This window comes from Mustela nigripes, chromosome 7 (genome assembly GCF_022355385.1).
Source record: "Mustela nigripes isolate SB6536 chromosome 7, MUSNIG.SB6536, whole genome shotgun sequence".
In the NCBI taxonomy this organism is placed as follows: domain Eukaryota; kingdom Metazoa; phylum Chordata; class Mammalia; order Carnivora; family Mustelidae; genus Mustela; species Mustela nigripes.
In genome coordinates, this window is record NC_081563.1 from 98,397,896 (window position 1) to 98,418,137 (window position 20,242).

The 20,242-nt window shown below is 58.6% G+C and overlaps 1 protein-coding gene across 4 annotated transcripts in view; it reads left to right on the forward strand.

Annotated features, from left to right (window-relative positions):
• The window catches only part of RRBP1 (ribosome binding protein 1), a 63,396-nt gene that overhangs the window by 36,932 nt on the left and 6,222 nt on the right, over positions 1–20,242 (forward strand). For 3 of the 4 annotated variants that reach the window (XM_059406502.1, XM_059406503.1, XM_059406500.1), the window contains exons 3-15: positions 1,386–1,534; positions 2,788–2,910; positions 6,189–6,341; positions 7,178–7,296; positions 9,640–9,793; positions 11,497–11,635; positions 13,434–13,612; positions 13,757–13,782; positions 16,467–16,557; positions 17,319–17,411; positions 19,124–19,216; positions 19,295–19,357; positions 19,528–19,617. In XM_059406502.1, coding sequence (XP_059262485.1) covers positions 1,386–1,534; positions 2,788–2,910; positions 6,189–6,341; positions 7,178–7,296; positions 9,640–9,793; positions 11,497–11,635; positions 13,434–13,612; positions 13,757–13,782; positions 16,467–16,557; positions 17,319–17,411; positions 19,124–19,216; positions 19,295–19,357; positions 19,528–19,617 — 1,472 coding nt within the window. The remainder of the gene's footprint in view (positions 1–1,385; positions 1,535–2,787; positions 2,911–6,188; positions 6,342–7,177; positions 7,297–9,639; positions 9,794–11,496; positions 11,636–13,433; positions 13,613–13,756; positions 13,783–16,466; positions 16,558–17,318; positions 17,412–19,123; positions 19,217–19,294; positions 19,358–19,527; positions 19,618–20,242) is intronic. The other variant, XM_059406501.1, reaches the window with a different exon arrangement.

Below are 20,242 nucleotides of genomic sequence, written 5' to 3' on the forward strand. Positions count from 1 at the left end.
ACTCTAGAGGGGGGCTTTGCTTCTATTTTGGCTCTGCTGTAGTCAGAATGCTTTTTCTCGTGTGTATAAGTTTACCACTGAGATTATCTCATACACATATCTCAGTGAAAAGAAGAAAGGCTGAAGGGAGCGCGCACCCCACCCCCGCTTCATTTTCGTGACACCCTCGAGCTCTTACGTCTTTCAGCGTGGTTATTTTTACTCTCTCCAGCTTCACGGGGGTAAGAAATGCTACAACGAAGGTGCTCATAGCAACCAGCTCGCCCACACCCCACATTCCCCCCATTAAGGTATCATGCTAATTGCTTTGACTTGCGATGAAAATATTATGACTAGTCAGTGAAAATATTGTGACAGGCTAGAGAACTTAGGGTTGCCATGGAAACCTTCCCCATTCTTTGTCCTCAGTGAGGTGGGCTTAGGCGAAGGTGCCTCGGCAGGCCAGCCTCTCTCTCTTATGTCACTCTTCTGCGACACCCCAGTCAGTGGGCTGTGGGGCAGATCCGGGCATTTCGGAGCAGGGGTGCTGCCAGGTGGGGCACCTCGGGTTTCCCTATCCTGTCTTCAAGGCTGCATGAGAGCCTGCAGAGTGTGTGTGTGTGTGTGTGTGTGTGTGTGTGTGTGTGTGTGTGTGAGGGGACATCAGGAGCACTGCAGAAGTGACAGGTGGCTGTTGGCCCCTGACTCTGCCCTGCTGGAGCTCACTTACAGCCTGACAATTGGGCAGGTCCATTGTGAAAAGAACCAACCTCCCCTCTCCTAAAACCGGTCTTGGACTTCATGAAGCCGGAAATAGTGTTTGAACCCGGATGTGTGCGAAGAGCTTCCTTTTCCCCTGGACCACCGAGATGCAACCTGAGAGGCAGGAACCTTTGCTTTCCATCCTCCTCTCCTGACCACTGGGTTGTGGCTGTGAGGTCTTTGTGTATGAGGGGTCGTGGGGCCATAGGACTCAGTCATGGCTAAGGGCTAAACCTTGCTGGGCTGTGCAGGGCAAGAACTGGACCAAGCAGTTGGCTGGAAAAAGAAGGAAGGAAAAAAGCACCTTTGGGGAAAGTATGCCTTGCTTAATTCTGCTCAGTTTGATAATAAAATGTGGGGTGGCATCTTCCCTAGTCCAGGATAACATCCTTTCTTTCCTCAGGGACCTCTCCCCCTCTGCTCTCTTTGGGCACTTGGGAGGATGGTGGAGGACCTGTAGTGTGGTCTGCTTCTCAGTTCTCCGAAAAAGCGTGGGGTACCCATGGAGGCTCTGCCCTTAGCCTGCACAGCCCCAGCAGCCGGGAGGCCTTGGCTCAGCCTGGCTCCCTGCTGCTCTGAGGCAGAACCAGCTTGGTTGCTGGGGTCTGAGGGTAAGTCCCTGCTCCTTCTCTCTCACTGCACAGGGCCCCCGGATTCCGACAGCCCTCTCTACCTCCCCTACAAGACGCTGGTGTCCACGGTTGGAAGCATGGTGTTCAACGAGGGGGAGGCCCAGCGGCTCATTGAGATCCTGTCCGAGAAGGCTGGCGTCATTCAGGACACCTGGCATAAGGTGGACCTACCCTCCTACTCTTCCCTTAGGGGCCGGCAAGTTGCAGTTCTCAGCTGGGACCCCAGCCTCGCTTGAATGGTCCCGGGTGGGCTGGCCACGAGCAGCTTGCTTAGCTGCACAGAGGTCCTGAAACAGCCTCCGCTTGCCTATCTCAGCAGAAGCCTGCCACCCCTTCACAGGCTGCATGAATCACCCCATTACGCTTCGGCTTCTGCCTCAACCCGGCCACCAGCCTAGCCACAGAAACAAGAAGGCCATTTCAGGCCAGGGCCCGGGTCTGGTTCCAGATGCCTGAGGGTGAACAAGGCAGCAGGGGCCTGGTTGGTTTGTGGCCAGGGCTCTGGGGCAATAAAGATGGTGTAGGGACCAACTGCATGGTGGGGGGCCCTGAAGACTATCTCAGAAACCCCTTTCTCTGCTGCCCCTCCTGCCACTGGGGGCCTTCTCAGAGGCCAGCACCTGCCCGGTGGTGTTGGTGGTGAGTGAGCTGCCCCCAGGAGATGCTGTGTGGCACGCATTTGTTCCTTACCCAAAGTCGGAATTGTAGGTAATTTTGCTAGAGAATTTGTGGCACCTTTGTGGTTAATGAGGTCGGAGTTGATGTATCCTGAGAGCCAGACATGTGAACCCCTGCCCTGAGACCAGCGGGGCTTACTTCCTTCCTGGCCCTCGCCGAGGTGGGCACATTGTATGTCACAGGGGAGCTCCTCGTTCAGTGAGCTTGGGGAGGGAAGGATGTCTCCTGGCACGTGAGCCACTGGATGAGATCAGGAGGACCACTCCTCTAAGAGAACAGGCCCGGACCCACCTCAGGCCACTATCCCCATAGTAGGAGACCTCCCATCCCAAGGTCTCCAGGCTTCAGCTAGCAGCCTGAGGCTTCACATAGCAGCTACAGGTTGGGCACCAAGCTGGGAACGATGGCTCATTGCGCCTCCATGGGGTAGGAAGAGGCCCTGGCCACCATTGGTCCGAGTTTGTGGGAAACTCCATGCTCCTAAAAGCTAGCCCTGAGAACCGAAGCTTTGGTCTAAACAGCTCTTCTGTACAGTGGGCCTAGAGGCCTGGCACCCTGGGTAAGTCGAGGCCGGGGAGCTGTTCCCAGAAGCGTGTGCAGTCAGGTTAGAACCAGCTCATATAGAAGCCCCATCCCACTTGATCAGGCCCCTGCTATCTTGTCGTGGGTCCCAGTCTGACTGCTGGGGTGGGGGGACGTGGCCCCTTGGTTAATGCCACTCTGTGGGTACTTGTAGGCCACTCAGAAGGGCGATCCCGTGGCGATTCTGAAGCGCCAGCTGGAGGAGAAGGAGAAGCTGCTGGCTGCAGAGCATGAAGACGCGGCTGTCGCCAAGAGCAAGCTGAGGGAGCTCAACAAGGTACTGCTGCTTGCATGCCTGTCCTGAGTACCCCCAGGCCCCGGGCCGTGGGAGCGTGGGGTGGCATTCCCACCTTGGCTCCCTGCTTGGGCCTGCCGGCTCACCACTGCCTCCTGCAGTGGTGCATCTGGGAGCCTGATGCCCTGGAGCAGGTTCCACGGTGGTGGCCCCCCTCCCGTAACCATGGGACTAAACACAGGTGGACCTGAAGACGGGGGTTAGGGCCCTCAGGTCGTGATGGGCCATCTTTTTAGGGTATGCACCCTGAAAGGAGGTTGGGCCCAGCAGACACAGTGGTTTTGTTGAGAATGGGAACAAAATCTCGGGAGGGGAGTAAAGGAGCTGCTTTTCTCCCTTCTTTGCTTTCTGTGGAGCGGACCTGCAGGGAAACGGCCAACTCCTTAGTGGCAGCTGACGGCTTGCCCAGGTACCACTTGTACTTCCGGAATGATTGTCATGGGTCCGTGCCGCCCCTGAGGGCTGGGGGCATCATTCACGATGTGTCGGGACACAGGGCATAAGGGGCCACCCCCCCACCCCATGGCTGTCAGAACTCACTGGGCTTCTTCCCTTGCCTTTTTCCTGAAGAGAGCCCTACACACAGTTCAAAGCTGTCTTTTTCAGTAAAATTCTGTGGCTTGCTCTCATCCTCTCACTGCTCACCTGCTTCTCCTGTCCAGGCAGCAGGCCCAGGGACATGGCCCAGGACTGGTGATGTTCCACGCAATCTGGCCTGTGGCCCTTCCTCAGAGCCCCTCCATCTGCTTTTCAAGACTAGTTGGAAACAAGGCAGCCTGAGTTTCTGACCCCAGTTGGAGAGATGTAGCCCTGAGCCAGACAGTGAAGTTTGTGTGGTGGGGAAGGCAAGAGCAGAAGATGAGCCTTCTGGATGGTTCGTCTTGGGTCATGCTCTGCCAGCTGGACAGCACACCACTGGTTAAGTCTGTGGTTTCGGGGAGCCTTCCTTCTGTGTCCTGTTTCCGGACACAGCCATCCCTGTGAAATCTGTTGACACCTCCCCCCTCCCCCAGCCAAATAAAGTTCAAGTGAGAGGAAGTGGGAGCAAGTGTTCCCACAGCTGCTCGGCTGTGCCCGTGTCTGGCCAGCTCTTGTGTCTGCCCCCTTGAATTTAGGGTCAGCTGGAGGTGCGGTGAGTGAATGGGTGCAGCCTCAGACGGTCACAGTGCCCTGTCTCTTCTCCATTCCTGGGGTCTCTAGCCACTGTGGGCCGCAGACGCAAGGGGGGAATGTACCCCACAGGAGCCCCTTAGGTGCTTCCTTCATGCTGGACACTTACTACTCTCTCTCAGTGGTAGCCACTTGGCAAGAATTCCACACCCACAGCGGCAGTCCACCTGTAGACACCCTCCCCACGTCCGGATGCGTTCCAGCTCTCGCCCGATAGAGTAGCTCCCAGTCTACAAGCCACAGAGCTCTGTGAGACACGTGGGGACAGCCGCTGGGTGCTCGTCACCCATCTCGCTCTGAGGCGTCCCTCCAGGCCTGCCTTCCTTTACCATACCCGCCTCCCTGCAGCCCAAGGAGGCCCTCTTGGGCTTCCAAGTGCTAACGTGGTCCTGTGAGAGCCCTCTGCAAGCTCTGCCAGCGGCTCCTCATCCTCACACCGGAGCCTGCACCCCTGAGCTCCCGCTCCATCTGCTCCCCCAACACGTGGCTCTTTGTTGCCGCCCTTGGGCCTCTCCTCCTGCTCCTCTCTTGGCCTCCGAAGCCTTTCACTGCGTGGCTGGCTGGAAATTTCCCTCTTACCCATGAAGATTCCTTTAGCCTCCATCCCTCAAGAAGCCTTCCAGAACCCCATGTTCTTCTCCCAGTGCCACGGAGGCATCACTGCAGTCATGTGTCATTGTATGTCCCCTGTGATCCTAGCCACCTCGCTTGGCTCAGCCTAACAGGCTGCTTGTTAGTGAGTGGCCACTGAGGCCCCGGGCCAGCACATGGCTAGAGGAAGCCTTCCCAGCCCTGGGTGACATATCTCCCCCAGGGCTCTGTGAGATCAGCTGTAAAATGGAGATCGTGACCCCCATCTTACCGAGAGAATGAGTGAGATACTTGTGTGTGTCAGGGGGGATGCGCAGTGGTCTCCCGTTCCTGTAGTAGTCAGTGACGTGTCCCTTGGCGTGGACCTCACACTCCTGTGGGCGCTCTCCCTGGGCAGGGCCAGGAAGATGACTGTGAATGGTGAGGCCATGGGGTCCAAGATGGCCTCAGGGAAGGCTGGGCAACACACGCAGCTCTGAGCCCAGCAGCCACCCCATCAGCCTAGCTCCTCCCCCAGCCTCTGATTTGCTCCCATCCCAGCCCCGGGAGGGACACTCTGGCGCTTAGGGATAGGTCTCCCTGGCAGCCGTGGCCTGGAAAATGAGAGGATTTCCCAATTCTCTGGTCTCCTGCCCAGGAGAGGGATGGGACAGGGGCTGGAACTTGTGAGATGCTTGGTCACCTTGTCACCCAGGCTAGTTGGGCCCATACTGGGTAGTTGTCAGCCTGGGTGGAGGCCCGCCAGTCAGAGAGCACCCGGAGCCCCAGTGGCCTCTTTGCATCAGCCTCCCCACAATTGACACTTCCCATGGCTTCTGGCCATGGCCATTCTTTCAGGAATGACATAGACTCCAGCCAGCCCCTCGCCTACCCTGTGCTCTGCCTCCTCCTGAGGCTTCAGGTCCCTGGCCCAGCATCCTGTGCTCATTATGGGCCTCTGATGCTGAGCAGAGCAGATGCTCCCTAGGCTAGGGGGAGGACAGAGCAGCTGAGCCAGAGACCCAGGCTCCTGCAGGAGCGGGCTGACCCCCTAGTCATGGTGGGATGGGCATTGTCCCTTTCCCCACCCCAGCCATCAAGGCCCTGCCTCTTTGGTCCTGATACAAGCACTCGAGTAGGGCATTCCAGGGCCCAGATGTCCAGGACCCAGCCTAGCCAGCATGCCATCCCCTCAGCAGGGCCTAGCCAGTAGTCCAGGAGACCCCAAGACCATGTGGCATGTTTACACAGCTTCCAGCATCCCCTGCTTTTCACGTGGCCAAGGCCTGACATCAAGACCCCTACTGGTCAGGCCAGTAGGATTTTCCGCAGACCTCTCGTTGTCTCCTGCTGGCTCTCTGCAGTGGCCGACTTAGTGTGTCTGGGAACTCAGGGAGCAGTTAGGTGATGAGGTGATATCTGGGCTGTGAGGACATTGCCCCCCCCCCCCCCCCGCAACAAGCTCCCGAGTTCCCGCCCTCACTTAACTAACCGCCTCTCTGCCCTCTGCGCTCTCCTAGGAGCTGGCCGCAGAGAAGGCTAAGGCCGCAGCCGGGGAGGCCAAGGTGAAGAAGCAGCTCGTGGCCCGGGAACAGGAGATCACGGCTGTGCAGGCGCGCATGCAGGCCAGCTACCGCGAGCACGTGAAGGAAGTGCAGCAGCTGCAGGGCAAGGTGGGCGGGGCTGCGGGACCTGGGCTGTGGGCTGGGGTGGGCGGACCCCGGTGGGCGCTGGAGGACACCTGGTCTTCAGCCTCTGGTCTGGTTTTGGAGGGAGGGGCCGTTTCATTTGGCCAGCTCTGGTCTGCCTGCTGTGCGTGTGTTTCATGTCAACAGTCAGGAAGATAGAAAACAGACTGGAAAGAGCACTGTTTTTTAAAACTGCCTGGTCCTAAGTGGCTCTCGCCACGTCCCATCTCCGGGGTGCTGGTTGGTCAAGCTTTTGGCCTTCATGGGGCTCCACAGTCGTGCTGGCTCTGCTTTCTTCACTCAAGGTTGGGAGGACCCCTTGAGGCAAGAGGCATGAGCTGCCTGAGGCCAGCGGGGGCCACTTGCCCAGCCCTGCCTGTGGAGCCCCAGCCCAGAGCCTCGCGCCGCGACTGGAGCTCCATTTGCGGTGGGCTACTGCGTGGCTCGGGCTGCACCCCAGGAAGTCAATGGGCAGGAAACGAGACTCCCTCAGGGCCACTGTCAGCTGTGGCTTGTGGCTCTGTGCTTGGAGTCAGGGCACTTCATCTGGCTTTGTCAGAGGTGGTGTGCTCAGGGCAGGCCTGCGGCCCAGGCCAAGTGCTCGCTGCCTGGAGGCTGTGAACGGGGAGGAGGAGAGGAGAGCGGGGGTGCTTGTGGGGGGTCCCCCTGCCTCTGACGCTGGAACTGTGCAGTTTGGAGGGCTTCTCCTTCCCTCATGTGGAGAAGGTGATACCCTCATTGCCTTTGTGGGCTGGGTTGGGTCCTCACCGGCCGGGCTTCAGAAGCCATCTCTCTCTGACGCCTCTTCATTGGCTTTTTAGATCCGGACTCTGCAGGAGCAGCTGGAGAACGGCCCCAACACACAGCTGGCTCGTCTGCAGCAGGAGAACTCCATCCTGAGGGATGCCTTGAACCAGGCCACAAGCCAGGTGGAGAGCAAGTAAGCCAAGCACCCGCTTCAGACAGCACGAGGACCCGTTTCTGGGGCTCCGGAGCTGGGGAGGGTCCTTCACACCTCCTTCGGGGCTGTGTGGGTGCGCTCCAGCTTCTTACTGGCTGTGGGGCTGGCATGGTGGCCTGCGTAGGTCCCCCACATGAGCAAAGGGGCTTGTGGTGCACTTGCACAGCCACCCTGGGGAGGGCTCCGGCCTGACTCTCCCTCCCTGTCTGGTTCTGAGCGACCAAGCCTTCCGGTGCATGGCTGGCATCCTCATATGTAGTCAAGGCCCCAGGAGAGCTGGCGAGCCCCAGCCTGCCTGTGCCGGGCATCCACACAATCAGGGGCCTCTCAGGTCCTGGCTGGTGCTGGCCTCTGACCTTTCTGGGAAGCAGATCCTCTTCCAGGTCCTTCTTCACAACATCCTGTTAGGAGGCTTTTGAAAATGTCTGATGTTGGTCCAGAATATCAGGGGCTTGCAGATTGTCCAGGATCAGAGTCTGATGGTGATGTGGGCCTGAGCCCCTGGATTCTCCACCAGGGAGGGGGTCTCCTGAGCTGGAAGGGACATTTGCCTCAGGTGCACGGGTGGTAAGGAGTAAATACCCCTCACAGCACATGGCCCGACTGGCTTAGCAGGGCTCTCGCTCTCAGCCTCGCCTGTTAGGAGCTCAAGTGCCAGGGCATCCGGTGAGTGGGCCGACCCCAGAGGGCCCCAGTGACCTCACTTGAATGAAGGGCCACGTGGCTTGGACTTGCTGATGGGGGCATTACGGTCTCCACATGCTGGCCCAGGAGAAGCCCCACTGCGTTTTCTTCTGATTCACACTTTTTTGCCTTCTGTTGACCTGAAGTCTCCCAGAGGGACTTTCCAGGGTTCTCTGTTGTCTCTAGAGCATCCCCGTTTGCCAAAAGGAGTACTGACAGAGTGTTCTTTGTCCTTTATTTGCAAGTCAGGTGGGACACCCGTCGGCCCAGGAGCTGGACCAGGGAGGGGGAGTCTATGTCCATGTGTCTGGTTTTGCCGGGGCAGGGACATTGGTCGGAGTGTGATCTAAAGGCCTCCTTCCCCAGGCTGGTCCCTTCTGTCTGTACATGCCCTCTGGGTGTGCATGTTCACATCTTTGTCTCCGGCCTGACCTCTCAGCAGGCTGGGGGTCGGTGGGGGGCTGCATGTGGTTTCCTTAGCAGCTACAAGCAGAAGGTGAAGTGAACATGGGGAGGAACAACGCTCCGTGGGAAAGTGAGGAGCCTATAGACCTGTCACCCTGAGGTGGCAGCTAGTGATGCCCTTCATGGAAGCTCTGCCCTGTGTGCGGTCGGTGACCCAGGGCCCTGCCTGGAGCTCCAGAGCAGTCCCAAGGGGCCGCCCGCCAAGCCTCCCACCTCCAGCCCCAGGAGCTGGAGTCCAGCCTTTCCTGCAAGCCCTCCTGTCCAGAATCTTGGCCTTCTAGACCATGAGCCGATGGCCTCGCAGAGGGCTTTGGGACCACCACCCTGGTGCAGGTGGGAAAAGCCAGGTGCACAGAGGTGGGAGCCCAATACCTCTTGACCAGCAGAGCATAGCTGGCCGGGCTTCTTGCCTTCCCCTGGTCTGTTGCCACCTTGCTGGGTGGTGGGCAGTCTTGTCTGTCCCCTTTGTCTGGCTTGGTACTGGCCCTTGGCTGGATAGTCGGCTCTGCCTTGAAGACGTGTCTTGTGTCCTAATGAAGGACACCGACATGCTGATCGCCTCCTCACACTGGGGAAGGTGGGTCTGGAGCTGTCTTTCTTTTCCTTTAAATCAAGTCTCCTTCCTTCGCTTCTGGACTTGTCACCAGTCCTAAGATCCAGCTTTTGCGCTGTGTTACAGGGTCTATTTTGTGAAGTGCCTCAGTGCCCCACTTCTGGTGGCCTCCCGCCTAGCTGTGGTCTAGTTGGCTGGCTGGCTGGTCCCATCCCTGGCCTGCAGGGGTACTGCGACCAGTTGGCTGACATCTGGAGCCTATCTGGTCCTGGGTCAGCAGTGAGGTAGAGGGCATCTTGCCTCTTCTTTCCAAATTTTCCAGCTGTTTCTGGGTAGGGTTCCCATAGGATATTGTAGCACACATTCAGCTCTTTGCTCTGTATGGTCCATATACCATGCTAGTCAGAGGTCTTCACATCAGAGTTCACCACGACTGATGTAGCACAGGAGGCCTTGGTAGTAGCTTCAGGACTTGGGCAGCCACTTGTAAAAGAGAAGGTGCCTGGGAGGGAAGGCTTGCCCACCAGCCCCCCCATCACTCAGGGCCAGCCCTCGGGGCCAGCGAGAGCGGACCCGGGGCTGCTCTGTCCGTCAGCTGGGGTCTGGGGACTGTCTTGCAGGCAGAACGCCGAGCTGGCCAAGCTCCGGCAGGAGCTCAGCAAGGTCAGCAAAGAACTGGTGGAGAAGTCGGAGGCTGCACGGCAGGAGGAGCAGCAGCGGAAGGCTCTGGAGACCAAGACGGCCGCCTTTGAGAAGCAGATCCTACAGCTACAAGTGAGTGTGGGGAGCAGCCTCCTTGGTGCCCTGTACACTCCACTCACCAAGCCTCTGGAGAGCGGGGACAGACCCGAGCTCATACAGCCACCTTGGATCATCTCCTTGGCAGCAAGAATTTTGACAGCTGGTGGCCCATGCGGGGCTCAGGCTGGAACCCTCAGCCTGGGCCTCATTCATAATAGCGATAGCGAGGTTGCGTGGAATGGGGGCTTGCGGTGTGGTAAGCGTTGTCCTCAGTGCTTTGAAAGCATAACTTGGCGAATTCTCATTCTAATCCCATGAGATATTACCTGTAATGACCTGTAAGGAAATCTGAGGCACAGAGGAGTTAAGTAACTGGTCCCGAGTTCATGCAGAGGGAAGATCTGAACCTGTGGGTCCAGCCCCAACGCTCTTGGCTACCACCTGTGGTACTGCAGTCTCTGGCTTTGAGGCTGAGCAGGTGCTCTTCCCTCTCAGCCTCTGGCAGTGGCCTGGAAGCATTTTTCTTCCCAGGAGCCTGTTTTCTCAGAGGGGGGAGGAAGGTTATCTCTGTCCCCAGAGTGCACTGGGCAGTACCCGGTGTGGCCTCAGCCCAGGGCTTTGGTGCTTGTTGGCCTGATGACTTTTGGATCCCCCAGCTGGCCGGTTTGGGGGCAGGATGCCTGGGTGTGGGGAGCCTTGATGTCACGCCTGCTATGCATTTAACTTTTCGGGATGAGGAGGAAATCCTGGTGGCCCGAAGAACTCTGGGCCCTTCCTCAGCTCAGTCCCCAAAGTTAGGCTACAGTATGTGGGGCAGGGAGCTGTCTTGTGGAAGGTGCTGACACCACAGACGTGCAGACTGATGCTGGGGTCGGTACAAGGGACTGAAAAGGAACACGGTGTGGATGGTTTGGGTGGAATCAAGAGGGATAATTTGCTGTGCACTGATTTTCATGTAAGGGAGGTTGGCCCCTACCAGGGAGATCAGAACCCTCGGGGGTGGACCTGGCCATGATTATGTTTTAAAGGTTTCTGGATGGTTCTGCTTCTGAAGCTGGAACCTCCACTCTGGCCCCCAGCTTGCCACCATTATGTGTGCCATTTCTAAAAGGCCAAGGCCTCGGCCTGGCTCTTCCCAGTAAGCCCCAAACTCTGGGCACTTCCTGTCCTCCCAGGCCTTGGGCTCCCATCCCCAGCCTGGGGTCACAGAGACTCTGTCTCCTCCCTGACACCGGAGATTCGGGGAGCCGACCACCAGTGGTGAGGGAGGGTGGGGGGGTGTGGTGTGGCTGCCTCCTCTGCGTCCTGGGCCTGCTGGGGGTTGGCTGTGCTGATGCACACACAGTGCCTAGAATAGGGCTTCCCCAGAGAAAGCTTGACAGGGATGAACCTTGGAAGGGCCCACATGGGAAATCTGCAGGTTAGACTGGAGGTTTAGGTTGCAGGAAACATCTCTGTGCATCACAGTGAGGTTGAAATGTTAGCATTTTAGTGACCACGCTTCTTCACCTGGGACCCATCCCCGAGCACTTACTCTGCGGGGGCCAGGGTGGGGGGCCCCCTGGAGTTCTCACTGGGTGAACCAACTTCCGAAATCCAGGACCGTCTTATAGCAGTTGCTGGGGCAGGTTGGCAGGATGTGAAGAGCTCTCTATGGTCCTTGGCCTCAGAGCCCGCTGGGGGTGCAGCATCCTTCCAACCTCCTCATGGCCCTCTCCCCTGTGCCTGGTCCCCAGGCAGCTCACAAGGAGAGTGAGGAGGCCCTACAGAAGCGCCTAGATGAGGTCAGCCGGGAACTGTGCCGCTCCCAGAGCAGCCACGCCAGCCTGCGGGCCGACGCCGAGAAGGCCCAGGAGCAGCAGAAGCAGATGGCCGGTAAGGGCAGTGCCCGGACTCCGAGGCCCCCACGCGCCTGGGTTTGTGCCACATGTGCATCCGTACACCACCTGGTCCCACTGCCGCCAGGCCAGAACCCCAGAAACGGGCCAACCCTGTGGGCGGATGAGGTGGCATGGGGTCCCTGACTCTGTTCCCCAGGGAGTTGTGAGGTGGCGATAGCACCAACCATGTGAGAGCCGGGCTGGGGAGTTGGGGTGTGCAAGGTGCCTCCAGCTGGAGCCTCTCCTGCACGGGGCCCCGACCTAGAGCTGTGGTTCTGGATGAGCTACAGCACCCCACAGGCCTTCGCTGACCTTCTCAGCTGCCACCTTTTGGACCTTTCTGGCTTTCCTGGCTCACTCAGCCCAAGAGGCCAGGTTTGGAAGGTGGACCTGTGGTCTCCCTAGGCCTAGAGGTCACCTTCGCCATCCAAAGAATGTGGCGTAGTGTAGGGGGAGAGGGCATCTGGAGAAATAGAGTGGGGCACGGCCAGGGATAGCTCCGTCGTCACTGGCTTGGTGTGGGCCGAGCACTGCCGTGGGCACCCAGTGCTTGGCCAGGAGAGAAGCCGTGGCAGCAGGGTCCTGTTCCTGCAGGAGAGACAGGTGATATGGCAGAGAGACACAGGCAGATGGCCGTGCATTGACAAAGCGCTCTACAGGCTTTGGATAGCCAGCATGGCCTACAGCAGGGTGCTGTGTCTTTGAAGAACCAGACTTGGGGTCTGTCACAGTTGCTCAGCTTAGCTGCCCTAATGCCAAAGCAGCCCTAGGCAAGGTGTAGACAGACAGAGCTGGCTGCCTTCCAATAAAGATTTATTTACAAAAACAGAGAGGAGTGCCAGGGGTGGCCTGTGGGCCTAGTTTGCTGACCTCTGCTCTAATGGGTGTGGCTTTAGATGGGGTGGTTGGGGAATCCTTTCCAAGGCAGAGGGAATATTCAGGCCGAGTCTTGATGATGGGAAGGGAGGGGCTTGTCTCATTGAGACCAGGAAGAGGTGGAAATGGCCAGCTTAGGACCCCTGAGAATGGGAATGAACTTGAACTTGGCCTTTACAAGAAGCAGGTACATAAAGTCAGCAAGCGTGACTGGAACAATGTGGAGCCAGAGGGCAGGGCCCAGGTCACCCCCCACTGTGAGGTTTGGGTGCTTGTGTAGTGTAGTGGGTACACTCAGGGCCTCTGGGACAGGGATGGCAGGAACCTGTTGAACTTTTGGATGATTTGGTGCTGGGTGGAGAATGGACCAGAGCAGGAATGGCCCAGGGCACTAGGGCTGGAGCTTTTGTAGCTGTTCTGTTCAAAGGCACCAGAGTGGGCCCAGGTGGCCCCAGGGGTATGGTGAGCCAGGGAGGGATTTGGGAGGTGGTGGATGTGGAACCCACACGCCTCACTGGCCTATGAGAAGTAGAGGCATGGGAAACAGAGCGGCCAGACTAGCAGGAAACGGGTGGTTGGTGGGAGTGCTGGGTTCCAGTTGCCTAAGCAGAACTCACTGGTACAAGCCTGTTTCCCACAGAAAAGACATTTAGCAGCTGCAGCTGGAATCCACTTTAGATTTCTAGCATTTTCCCAGGAGTGATCCCAGGGCATAATGTGTCCTGGAGAGCAAAGCCAGAGTGACTTTGTCCCTCAGCTAGTAAGATGCCTCAGTGGTCACAGCTCCATCTTAGCAGCGTAGGCACACAGAGGATGCAGGGGAGGGAGCCCTGGGTGCTGTGTGCCGGGGGAGGGGGGGGGGTGATGTCCCTCCCAGCGCTTCCTACCCCTACCCACCCTGCTCTCCTGTCCCTCAGAGCTGCACAGCAAACTGCAGGCCTCCGAGGCAGAGGTGAAGAGCAAGCGCGAGGAGCTGAGCGGTCTCCACGGGCAGCTCAAAGAGGCCAGGGCCGAGAACTCACAGCTCACAGAGAGAATCCGGTCCATCGAGGCCCTGCTGGAGGCAGGCCAGGCCCGGGACACACAGGATGCCCAGGTCAGCCCGCAGCAGGGGAGGGAGAAGGCCACAGTCCATCCTGCCAAGTAGAGAGGGCTGAGAATGGTCGGGGTCCTGTCCTGACTGGTTGCCACATGGGGCCGGTCTCATGGTGACCACGGCGCTTTCTGTCTCTCATTCCAGGCCAGCCAGGTGGAGCAGCAGGCCCGGTAAGTGGAAACGGGGGCCATTGCCTCAGCATGGCGAGGCCAGGGCATTTGACCCGGGGCACAGCCCCCTGGGGAAGAGCCACTGCAGAGGCCCTGGCCTTTCCCCTCTCCCTCCAGTGGCTCTGAGGATGGGACAGACCTGGGCAGGACAAAGTCATCCTTGCAAAGTGCTCCTTGCCCCCTCTTAAGGAGAGAGACTCATCTGTGTGGAGAGCAGCGGGTGCCTCAGAGGGATGGGGAGGTGTTTCCTAGGCTTTATTCCTCCTCCCCTCTGTCCATCCATCCATGTCTCAGACGAAGGACTGGCTGATCGGGGGGTTTCCAAGGCAAGGGTTGCACACCCAGATGGAGAAGCTGTGTGTGGAGGGGGGTGTGTCACTCAGCTTTCTTCCCAGATTTGCAATGGCAGTGCAGTTGGGAGCGAAGTCACGGGATTGGCCACGAGATTAACTTCACTGCAGGCAGACTTGTTTTCTCTTCAGTGGGTGGCCCAGGACCAGGCTGTGCTCAGTGGATGGTTTGTTTGCTGTTGCTAAGGCTGGAGCTGACACGTGGGGGGAATGGCTTGACTTAGGGGGCTTGGAGTCCCTGGGCTGTGATCTCTGGGACACATGTCCCCGAGCAGAGGGTCACAGGCTTGGAAGCCGGGTCTGTGGCCAGGCCTCCACAGGGGAGCCTTCGTCATGACGGGTGGCCTTCGTCCCCATACAGATGGCCAGATGTGTCCCAGACCATCAGCTGACAAAGTTTCCTTGTTCTGGCCAGTTCCCTGGGTGGCAGCCAGTGAGTCACCTCGCTTCTGCCTCCTCAGGCCACGGCCCATTGTTGGTTCTTAGCCTCAGGCTCCATGTTCGGGGGCTAGGGAAGGAAGCCAGAGAGCCCACAGGACCTTGTGGAAGACCCGTAACCAAGTTCTCCATGTCCCTTTCCCAGTGTGCTGCTTCACAGAAAGCTCTGGTGGACTTGGTTTCCCATGGTGTTTGTTTGAGTAGAGAGGTTGTGTTTAATTAGGGTCGGTTTTGTTTTTGTTCTTGTTTTGTTTTTTGCTTTTGTATTTTAAGATCATATCCTTGGGCCACACAGGGAGTGTAGAGCAAATGTGTAGGACGCTTAAGTCACGTTGTAAATATGGTTAATCCTAATTTTTGCACCAGGTAGATGAGTTTGGCAGAAACTGCTTTTTAAAATATTCTTCTGAATCCATCAGAAAATTGCATCTAGGTCAGGCCATCCTGTTGTTGGTGGAGACAAGCAATCCCAACCAGATGTTCTGGGACTCAGGCTGTGACCACTGTTGGCATGTCCTTGCCGCCTGCTTGCTACCTCTTCCTCCTCAGGGACCTGGTTTGCTACAGGCTCTTACATAATGCAGGGGGCTTGAGGGAAAAGCTCTGAGGGGTCCCAGCATAGTTTTCAGGGTGGGGTCAAGGTTCTTTGGGAGTAAAAGCAAGACCCAAGGAGTCAACTGACTTGAAGGCCTTTCCGGAGGCTGGTTTTAGAGTAACGAGGTGAGGCGGTGCAGGGGTGGGAGGCCATTCCCAGGTAGACTGCGTGGGCCAACCAGCAGACTTCAGCCCGTAGCCACTTAGATTGTTTGGTTTGGCCCTGAGATGCGTTAGAATGGTGGTTTTCAAAGTGCTTTTGACCATGGCCCATGAGCAGATACAGATCAGTATGTCATCATCTGGCTGGCAGTGACTCCCTGAGGCTGGTAGCAGCCCCGTCTGGTGGGCACGTCCTCGGGGTGTGGGTGGAGAGCGGGGGGGTGGTGGTCAGTCACTTCTAGACCTCACATGTCCTGTGTTCCTGGGACCTTTCCTATCCTAAAGCCTAATGCCGAAGCTGACACAGTAAAGTGTCAGCCTTAGAAGCCTTTTCCTTGGAATGGTTAATCCCACTCTAACAGCGTCTACCTCTCGCTCTCTGGATGGTGAGGGCAGTCGTAGCCCACCAGGCCCCTGGGTGTGAAGAGAAGTGTGGGAAGATGGGACTGACATCTCACTGATGCCATGGCGTCTGGGGCTCATCTGGGGCTGATTTCCCCAGAGCCTGGGCAGGGACCCGAGGGAGGAGCCTTTGGGGCTCAGCAGAGTTAGGTTTTGGATGAAGGGGGTTCTGCTGGCCCCAGTGGAGAGCAGTGGCATCTGGAGTCTTGCTGGGGGTGCAGGCTCAGCAGTACTGTGAGAAGGCCTAGCCAGTGTCTCTGGAGGGCCTGGTGTAGCCGCAGGGAGGGGCCAGCTGACGCGTTCTGTAGGGACAGAACAGGACCAGATCGAACAGGAGCCACGTACCTGGTATCAGGGCGCAGTTTACTAGAAGAGAAAGCGTCCCTGAAACCCAGCTGTCTGGGTACACCCCTGCCCTGGCCACTGTGGCTGCTCTGACCTCTGCTGTCCCAGTGGCCAGTGTCACTTGGTAGAAGTCTGGTGGCCTCATGAGTCTGTGCCCAGGCTCCTGGGTTGTTGGGATGAGTGAGGAGAATGGGGCAGGGATGGTTCCTTGGGCCCCCCTAAAAGCTTATGCCCTGTGAGGTGGTTAGGAGCAGTGGGACTGTTCTGTGGGGACTGACCCCAGCTGAGGGGCTCTGTGTGGGTGTCTGAGCAGCAGAAGCGGCCCCCAAAGATAGAGCCTGGGGACACTGTGGGCATTCGGAGCCCAGCAGTGACATCCCTCTCTCCTTTCAGCCTCAAGGAGCTGGAGTCCCAGGTGTGGTGCCTGGAGAAGGAGGCCGCCGAGCTCAAGGAGGCAGTTGAACAGCAGAAAGCGAAGAACAACGTGAGTGCTGAGGGGCGTGTTTATGAGGCTTGGGTTTGCGGGAAACCAACCCCCAACCCCTTGGGAAGGGACCCAGCTGCCTCTGCACGTCCCATCATGCTGCTCTTGGCTGGAAGTGCAGTGATTTCTAGGGCCTTGGGCAAGGCCTCCTGTCCCCTTGGGTCCCACACATTCCCAGGGCTGACACCCATTGGGTGGGCTTGGGCCCTGTACCCAAGCATGGAGCCCCCTCCCCCACTCCCAGCCCTTGATGGGATTGGAATGTCCCTCTTGGTCTGGTGTAGGTCCCATGGTCACCTTGGAGTGGGGAGGCTGGCGTCAGGAGAAAGGGTGTGGGGGACCTTAGCTGCAACCTCCCTGCCAGGCTATCCTACCTGCTCTTCCCTGGGGAGCCCCCACGCGGACCTCCCCGGGCTGGCATGGCCAGAGCCAGCTGTGGGGTCAGTGGCGGCAGGAGCCTCTTCTCTGAGGAGCCAGGCTGATCCTCTCTCCTCTTTCTTCCACAGTAGAGCTTCCCTGAAAGGACGCCCACTTTCTCACACCCTCGTACCATAGCCACTCCATAGCAGACTACCCCAGGGAGGCCAGCAGACATGGACCGAGAGGAGGGGCATTTTGTCGCTTTGCAGTCTCCCTGTGGGGTCCCAAGTAGGGTCTGAAACGGTTCTCCTGCCCTGCTGAGCCTGGCTGAGGCAGCTTGTGGGGAATGTGTGGTGGCTGCCCCTACCTGGCCACTGACCTTTTCCTACATCTCCCCGCAGGACCTCCGAGAGAAGAACTGGAAGGCCATGGAGGCTCTGGCCTCAGCTGAGAGAGCCTGCGAGGAGAAGCTACGCTCTTTGATCCAGGCCAAGGTCAGAGTCCTGTGTGCTTGGTCTGACCTGCTGGTTTGGCAAACCACATGGAACGCGCAAACTATGCACGAGCAGCCTTGGCCTTGGAGCCTCTGAAATCCACACCCAGGGCCCCAGGGGCACCAGACGGTGTGCCCCGGGGCTCCTGCACCTTCCTCCTTGCCCTCCTTCTCTCCCCTTCTTTTGCCTCTTCCTTTCTCCTCAAGATGAAGGGGGAAACGTAGCCTTGCTGCTTTTTCTTAACTGGGCCCTTTGCCAGCAGGGCACAGAGACAGGCTGTGGGGGCTATGGACTGCCTTTGAGGGAGGCCAAGGTTGGGCCGTCCTTGTGGACTTTCTTCATCTTGTTCCCCTCTACCTCTCCCCGCCCCCTCCACACACACACACCCCACCCCCCACTTTCTCAGGGCCTCTGAAATCCTGGCCCAGTAGGTTCTGTGATTGACCTTTACATGGAGGGAAGGCATCTTTAGCAGCAAGCACTTGTCCCTGGAGCCCCGTGGGTCCTGAGTTCTGTACCAGCCAGGTGGAGGGAGTGTGGGTATCTCTGTATGCAGGGCCCCCACGTTGCCTCTGGAGGGGGAATGTGGCCTGCAGCGGCAGTGGCCAATGAGGGCCTCGCCCACCCCCTCTTTGTCCTTGAAGAGAAGCCCCGGCAGCCAGCCCTCCCCTCCCAGCCTCGCTCATGCAGAAGGAATGTCCGTCCTTTTATCATGGGCTTTACAGGGACTTTCGGGAACTTCCCAGGAAGCCTGAGGGCTGTATCAGATGAGGCCCTAAGTTGAGGCAGGAGGTGGAGGGCTGGCCTCAGGTCCCGCTATGGCAGCTGCACAGAGACTCCCCAGAGGTGACCCGGTGGCCTGTTGGCCTTTCTGTGACAAAGGCAGAAGCTGTGATGGGAGACGTTGCCTGACTCGCTCCCAGCCACACAGCCCAACAGATAAGAGCTGGCCTCCAGGTCCTCTGGCCTTTGCCTTGGACTCGTGTGACCCTGGGGGGCCTGACAGGGGTTGCGAGGTCTGGGATCCACAGCAGGCCACCAGCATTGTCTGCATCATTGCCAGGTGACCCAAGACAGGTCCAGTCTTGAGACTCGTGTCTGGATCACGTGGGCACCGTGGTCCGGCCGGGCGTCTTGTCACGCACATTCCAGAACATCACTGGAAGGCCCTAACCCAGCGGCAGTTCTGGTGCCCTGTCAGGTCTTCAGCAGTACCATCATGGCAGGCTGGCCCCAGGCTCAAGCTGCCGTTGTTAGATAAGACACTGTTTTGGCCAGAAACCTCCCTGGGGTCTGAGGAAGGGGTGTTCCGTGTCCCCAGGAACACGTGTTCTGCTGGGCTTCGCTTTATAGCTCTTCCCATCCTCCTTCCGTCCCTAGCTTGCATTTTGTGCGGGAGCCTTAAGGAGGACAGGTGGGGTCTGGCCTGGCATAGCCCAGACGGGGTGAGTCAGACTTCGGAGGAGACATGACGCCCCACTGAGCGCTTGCCCCTTCTGGGTGGGTTCCTCCCTTCGCAGAGCAGGGGTGCTGATCCTTGGCCCTCCATGGCTGCTGGGTGGGGTCCCTCCCGGATGGCAGTTGCCCCTAATTGGTAGCTGTCAGGAGATGCCCCTGTCAGGAGAAGACAAAGGACTCCTGTGTCACCACAGACACTCCCCAGGGTTGCCCCAGAGCGCACAGCTGAACGCCACCCCCCCGCTCTCCTCCAGGAGGAATCAGAGAAGCAGCTTGGCCTGACTGAGGCACAGACCAAGGAGGCCCTCTCGGCGCTGCTGCCCTCACTCTCCAGTTCCACACCCCAGGTAGGAGGCGGGGTGGCTCCAGGGGGACCCCATGCCCAGAGGGAATGTCTGGGCCCCACCTCTCACGTCTCGTTGCAGAGTTACACTGAGTGGCTGCAAGAGCTCCGAGAAAAGGGCCCTGAGCTGCTGAGGCAGCCACCGGTGAGCACAGAGCCCTCGTCAGTAAGCTCAGCTGCTGACATGCCTTCGCCAGGGCCAACGCTCTCCCTTTGGCTGCCCCCCCCGGGAGGGGAGGGTGCCCAGAGTTGCCCCCTTGGGCAGCAGGGCAAAACCTTTGTGTTTGACTGAGCAGAGCCCTGTTCTGCCCCCAGGAGCTGGCTTCCAAGCTGAGGGAGGCTGAGGAGGCCCAGAGCAACCTGCAGGCCGAGTGTGACCAGTACCGCACCATTCTGGCAGAGACGGTAGGGCTTGCAGCTGGCTGGCCCTTGGGGCACTGCCAGGAAGGAGCTTCCAGAGCCTACAGGTGGGAGGCGGGCCAGTGGTCCTGGGGAAAAGAGCCTTGGGTTCAATGCCAGCTCTACATGACCTCGGACCATCATGGCCCCTCCCTGGGCTCCATTTCTCTCGCTTAGTGGTAAAGGGGGTGAGTGAGGTGCTCAGGCCTTCACTGCTTCTGAGCTGAGGGGGCTGGGTGGTAGCTTTGGGGCTGGCTCTTTAGGGGTTGGGGGGTTGGAGACAGACATGACAGGGAGCAGACTGGGAAAGGAAAAGGTGAGCATTTGGCTAGTGGCTGGCTTGAAGCCACTGTGTCTGTGACTTCAGGACCTGTGCTAGGTCCAGCTCTCCGGCCCAACCCCATGCGGTGCTCCTTGCCCTGGGCCACCGAGGTCAGCAAACCCAACAGAGAGGAGTCCTAATGGCCTCCCCTGTGGGCCCCACAGTCTTCATTCATACACTGGCCAGAGACCCCACTGCAGGACTGACCCTCTCCCCTCCCCCGTGACACCATGACAGAATCAGAGCAGCCAGGGGACAGGAGGCTGCAGCTGTGTTCCTGGGGTGCAGGGTCTCCGGGGAGGGGGACCT